Source organism: Garra rufa, chromosome 4 (genome assembly GCF_049309525.1).
Source record: "Garra rufa chromosome 4, GarRuf1.0, whole genome shotgun sequence".
Lineage (NCBI taxonomy): Eukaryota > Metazoa > Chordata > Actinopteri > Cypriniformes > Cyprinidae > Garra > Garra rufa.
The window spans coordinates 44,672,711-44,679,505 of record NC_133364.1 but is presented as its reverse complement, the minus strand read 5'-3'; the positions used below and the strand labels follow the sequence as shown (position 1 = coordinate 44,679,505).

Here is a 6,795-nt window from a genome sequence, read left to right as displayed (position 1 = left end):
AGTACAAAGAAAGATGTTTAAAATATCACTCAGAAGTTTGACTTATTGCAGTTAATATAACTTTAAAATGTGATACATTTGAAATGAATAACAAATACAAAGTACTTACGCTGCGAAAATATGTGTTCATTAAAGTATATTATTTCTACAATAAGTACACTTTATAAATATGTGTGCACTTCTTTTATACAGGATTTAAACATCAAATCACATTGAATTGGTTGATTACCTTAAAATCTTTTAAATGGCAACGTTCTTGTAAATGACTGTGCTTTTATCTTGGGTGATGAAATACTGACGCAATTTTCATTGTAGATTTCTTTGTAGATTGCCTGGAAAAAAGGTGTCATTTGTTTTTCATTGAGAATTGACAAGAAACTCATATTCTTTAGAGACTCCTCCTGGTTAACTGGAAAAAGGATGAGATATTTCATAACTTTGTCAACACCCATTTTGGTGTATTTGTGCTTTAAAAGGCAACTCTGTGCACCAAGTCACTCACTCTCTCTGGAAGCTCCTTCAGAAACACTTGTCTTCTCCAGCCTCTCTGTCCTCCAGTCATCATTCAAAATGAGCAAGATCATTGTTTTTAGCAAAGAAGGCTTTGAGGGCAGAACAGCTGAATTCAAGAACAGTGTCCACAACTTAGAAGAAAAGGGCTTCAATGACGCCATCTCGTCCGTAAAAGTCATCGGCGCACCATGGGTAGCATATTATGGGAAGAATTTCACTGGAAAGCAGCGGGTGTTTGAGGAAGGAGAGTATGCTACCCTTGAAGACAAAGAAAAGTTTTCTTCCCTCAGGATGATCACAGATGACCTGGACAACCCTGAGATCACGTTGTTTGAGCACATCAACTATCAAGGAAGGAAAGTGACCCTACACCAAGAAACCAATCTTCAAGAAATCGATTTCAGCGACATCGCTTCCTCCCACAAAGTGAAAGGTGGTGTCTGGGTCCTCTACGAGCACATCAATCGTCAGGGTGACCAGCTTGTGGCTTTCCCTGGGGAAGAAGTTCCCAGCTATTTGCCGTTCTGCTTCAATGATGTGGTCAGCTATGTGCGTCCCTTGCTGCCGAAGCCATAGACAGCATCATTCAAAGTGTGTTTTTGCAGCTGAATATGAACTGGAACCCTGTTGGAAAGAATGAAGCGGGTGCTGGGGAATGACTGATCTTGACAAGAAACAATGACTGTGACTCCAACAAATCTGCAAAAAAGAAAAAAAATCATGCATTTAGACCAGGGGTGGGCAATTATTTTTCTCAAGGGGCCACATTAGAAACGTGGCCAGTTTTTGAGGGCCGAACCAATACACAACTCAGTTTTGCCTTTATTTCTCTTAATAAAAAAAGAATAAATGAAACACTACAGTGAGACTGAAAATTTGGAGCACACAAATGCATCCCAATTTAATAAACATTCATAAAAACAGTTTGAAAATTGTATTTTGAAGTGTAAAATACTAGCAACTTTAAACAAAGATGCAAGTATATGCATTTCAAAAACCAGCATCACAACATCAACTTTTTATAAAAAAGCAAGTAATGCCCCAGTGTTGTTGTTTTTTTTTTTGCTCAATAAGAGAAATCTAGCCTGTGTTAGGCTTGAACAAGTGCACTTAATTCTGGAAATGCAAATTTTTGTTTCAAAAACTATTAACTTTATACAACAATTTGTGTTTTAAAGACCAGCATCACATACACACAAGTAAAACACTGGGGGCACTTATTGCTTTTTATATGAAGTATATGATATACTTCATATAAAAAGCAATAAGTGCCCCCAGTGTTTGATTGTTTTACCTGAGAATGGCTTACTTTTTTCACGATTTTGTGGGATATCACAACGCTGGTTTTGATTACTGCATCCCTCAATATATAAAGCTTTGTAAAAAGTCCTTGCTGCTTTTGTTCTGTAGGCCTACCTGTTTAAATGATGCTGTCACCTGAAAATATTTAGTATCTAAAAGGAACAAACTAATTCCTTGTGAACTATAATTTACTGCTCATATCCATTGCCGTCATCATAGCCTTCACATTATTTCTGATTTGAGTGATCCATCTCTATAAAGCTAAATATGTTTAACATACGTATTCCTGCTTAATATTAGGGATGCAACAATACAGTTAGCCCACGATTCAATACGTACCTCGGTATATATCTTGCCACTTCAGTGTGATTTTTTTGGAACAAATTAACAAAATACTCCTGTAAACCTCTGCACACTAGATAAAGTGTGGTTTAGTATGTGTCTGCTTAATTTTTCTTTTGAGAGAGGTATACTTTTTTTGATTTTTACGCAAAATAGAATGGGTTTCATTCATACTGGATGCCAGAGGGCGCCCTTGTGCAAAAACAAAACAAAACACACATGCATCAAAGAAGTAGCGCTAATAACGTTCCGTTCCAGCTTCTCTAATATGGATAAAAGCATCGCTATTGCAGTAACTTATTAAAAACAAGATATAACGGTAAACGTTTTGAATGATGAAATCTAAGGACAATAAACACTCGTCTGCAATAATGGTTTATCTGTGTTCTTCAAGCCATCTCGGGTATTTTCATAAGCCATTGCTAATCGACATACATTGAATATGAGTATAGAATTGCTGAATTGTCAACCTCATTCTGTGATGAGAATCCACATCTGATCACAACATAAGGAAGTTATTTCAAACGCTCGACTGATGTTGTGAATTAAAAACAAGTTATAATGTTTTTGTAACTTGTTTTTATAACTTTTGTTGGACAACAGGTTTTGAAAGGCTTATGATTGCATGTCATTAGAATGGAAGTTGCTCTGCGTGTTGCGTTATTTTTTTCAAATATAAGAGGGGAAGCGTTTTCTCATTTCAGCACATGAAATTGTGAGCAAACATACAGCAAATTCCAAGAGGAATAAAAGGAAGGAAGATATTTAGATGCAAAACCGAAAAACCGCAATTCACAAGCGCGTATTGAACCTTGAATGTCGTACTGAACGGTTCGATATTATATTGAGTATTGTGACATCCCTACTTAATATGCAGTTATATTACGGACCGTTGGCATGAATTGTACTCATGATAGAGCGGTGGTGGAGCGCTCTTGACTATTGGAGCAAGTGAAAACCACGACGCTCCGACTTTTCAAAAATCCGCCGCTCCCTCCATTCAAAATCATACCTCTGCGCTCACATACTCTGATCGCGAACACATTTGTGTGAGGGTGCGCATACGGTCACACAAACAAAATAAAAGCAGCGCGGTTGCGTGTTTATGGGTTATTTTGCGGTCAAATAGCAAAATAAGATTTCCATTGACTCTCTTTATCAGAACTGGTCATGGCACGGCCCATTTTCGTTTGAATTTTAATTAACCAATTACTTCACGCGGGCCGGTCAAGGATATCGAGAGGGCCGTGTATGGCCCGGGGGCCGTAAAATGCCCAGGTCTGACCTAATGCATGACAAATTACAGAGACCTCACAATAGTTGGGAGTCCTTGAGACAATGGTTGCTAGGTGTTCATATTTTGTGATAAATTTGAACAGTTTTTTATGAATGTGTACCATTTCTTTATAAATATATTTTTTAATTAAAAAAAATACATTGTGAATAAATAAACTTGAGTGTGTCTGACTCTATCACTACAAAACATCAAATCTGGTTATTTCACTACATTAAGTTTTTTAACTTAACAATGGAAAAAATACAATAGAACATAGATATGGGTAAGTAAAGGGTTTGCAGTAATTGTATCGGTTTACTTGGTAAACAGTAAGCAGTATGAAACAGTCTAGTCAATTGGTGAAGGGGACCTGTATATAATATTTAATTTAGATATAAATACATATATATACAAACTTTACATAGGTCATTGTAAGTTGGTTAAGCGCGACTGGCTCGTATTATTCTACGGCGTTTTGTGCAGGTGTCAGTCCAAAATGGCGGCAGCACAGTTATGTCATGGGCGGAACTGTTGCTATGGAGCGTTCTATTGAGTTTCGCCTCTTGGTACTTCTATACTCTTTGGGCACACCTTCAAAAAAATGTGGCAATACATCACAGGCGTTAAGAGGTCTGTTAAAATAACTTTACAATCTGTTTTTGAAGAAATATATTGTATTTCGTGCTACAGCGCACATTCTGTCAGATGCAATTCATGGCGCGTCTTTCTCAATATACTGTACAACGCGGCATTCATTCACATCAGATGATAACTCAGCGGCAGAGTTCCACTCACACAGGGGCGAAACTTCCACTGGGGACACGCTTTTAAAAATCCCGTTGGTGTCCACCCAAATTGTTTTGTTAAGTAATCTCTTGTATTTTAGAATGCACGCTCTACGCCGCCAAGAGTTTCGCGCTATAGTAAAAACGAAACCAAAAGTAAAACGCGCATTCAAAAGCAACTTTAATACCCTGCGCTTAGAGAGCGACTCCCCAATGCGCCCAAATTAGGCTACATAAAATATCTAGGCTGTTATAGTATGTGGGCTATAAGTTGTGTAGTTGTGAAGATAGCTCTGTATCATGATAGAAAATTTCGGTGAAAATGTCAGTATTTTATTGAGACTTGAGATTAAATAAACTGCTCAAGTATAGAAGATCTTGTAGTATTAATTTTCACATGCAGCTACACATTGTCGGTTAAAAACATTTAGTGGCTGATAGATTTTGAAATCCACCAGCCACACTGGCCAGTGGACAAAAAAGTTAATTTCCATCCCTGTTACACTAGCATTTGAATGAATGCTGACATCTCTGTTTTTCAGATTGGTCCTGCTTCCTGATCAGATTCATCTAACATGCAGTTTTCTCGATCACTCAGTTCATTTTGATACTTCTCCACTTCTATCTGTAAAGTCTTGTTGAATAATTAATAGACATATAGAAATATCCACAATAAAGGTAAAATCTTTTAAAATCTAGTTTATTCAATAAATTGATGACTTTTAAAAAAGTACTTAAAACACAATAAGAGTAATTTTAATAGACAAAAGTGTAATAAAATTGGAACATACATTGTCAATTTTTTTACACTTCAGTTTAAATCAGTTTTTCAACATTGTTGTCATGATATTTCTCCATTCAAAAAGGGCCCTGCAGACATTTATTGCCATTTCATTGATGATCTGAATTTGTCAGTCCACGTTTATAATTTTTAATTGTACAAGAAAGTGTGCAATAACTGTTTTTTTTTTTTTTTTATGATATGCCCATGTTCACAGTTGCATATTACAATCACACAACTCACTGTCTTCAGTACAACAAACTTTAGGTATGGAGGTATGAAGCCAGATCTGCTTTGCTGTAGTAGTCGAATCTCCACTGCAGCTCAGCTTGGGCTTCAGTAGTCGGCTGAACTGGGAACTTACTGAAGTCATTTGTTTCTTCTCCTTTGAAATGAAAATATAAATGTTTTTTTTATAAATGTTTCATATCATGTTAATTGCATGTTTGAGGATTCAGATGCCCCAAATTTCTGAAAGGGGGTTGTTTTGGAAGGGGTAAAAACACTCTTAGGAAGTGAGTTTAGCATATCATTCACATGCTTTACATTATCAGTCATTTATCTTTATCTTTATCTTAGCATTTTTGGTACAAAAAAAAAAAAAAAAAAAAAAAACATTTTTGGTGGGTCACACTGTGGCCTCAGAGCTTCACCCTTGCTGACAAAGAAAGGTCTAAATAAATAAATGTCTTAGTAAATAAGTAAATAAATGTAGACATAATGCAGAAATAAATACGAAATTAAGTAAATATTAAATGAACATGGAAAGAAACAATTGTGGACATGAATATTGTCAGAAATACATAAATGAATAAATGAAAGAATGAATGAATGCATTTCGGAAAAATACAATAATTAATAAATAAATAATTAAAATTATAAATATCACCATTTGTAAATTTTTGTAAAATAATATTTTTATCATTTAATTCTTTATATAGCCTATATTTTAATGTGTATTTCACCAAGAAAAAACCTCTTAATACCATTGGCATAAGTTTTATAGTTCATATGTGTTTCCCTGTAAATATCAGTGCACTCTTTGGATTGTAACAGAAGCGCGTGAACAGGACTTTTATTTTTGATCTGGTGATGTGACGTCATAAGGCTGCGGCGCGCTCCTGCATCAGTGTTCGCTTTCAGTTGAAGGAAGGTCTGTAGTTTTAATCATTTAAAGTGTTAAAAATTCATGCGCGTTCAGTCTATTTTATATGGTTTACAGGCGATTTAAACTGTATAATTATTGCATGTAATATTGTAATATTTGATCTAATAATGAACGTTATTTTGTGAGTAAAGCGCATCCACACAGCGGCTGATTTCTCTCTGTTGTTAGTGATTCAGATCAGAAACACGAATTACAAACTCCGAGTCAATTGAGTCAGTTGATTCACAAAATGATTCACTGTTTCGAATCGCCGCTCGCTGAGAGACCTGGGGCTCAAAACAGTGGAAATACAAAGAGAACAAACTCAAACATGAGAAATTATAACTTTGACAAACAACTGCAAATGTTTGGTTGTTGTAATGAAAACTTTTTAATACAATAGCAATTTTTAAAGTGTGTAATTGATTAAATGTAATATACTAATCATTAAATGTTAATCAAAATGAAATAGTAAGGTAAAAGGTTTGAGTGTTTGTGAAATCAAATCATTTAAGTCCATTAACTATCACTCTGATTCCCTTACTAGTGCACTGACTACTGAACTAGAGCTGATTGAGACGCACACAGAGATTTATTTATTTTCTTTTTTTATATTTCTGTTAATTACTCTCATCTTAAACAGGGCAAC

At 35.4% G+C, this 6,795-nt stretch overlaps 1 protein-coding gene across 1 annotated transcript; it reads left to right on the top strand.

Moving 5' to 3' along the window:
• Window positions 1-570: 570 nt before the first annotated feature.
• LOC141332966 (epidermal differentiation-specific protein-like) lies at window positions 571-1,089 on the top strand. The gene has a single exon (XM_073837924.1). It carries the CDS (start codon window positions 571-573, stop codon window positions 1,087-1,089), a length of 519 nt encoding a protein of 172 aa, XP_073694025.1.
• Window positions 1,090-6,795: the final 5,706 nt, after the last annotated feature.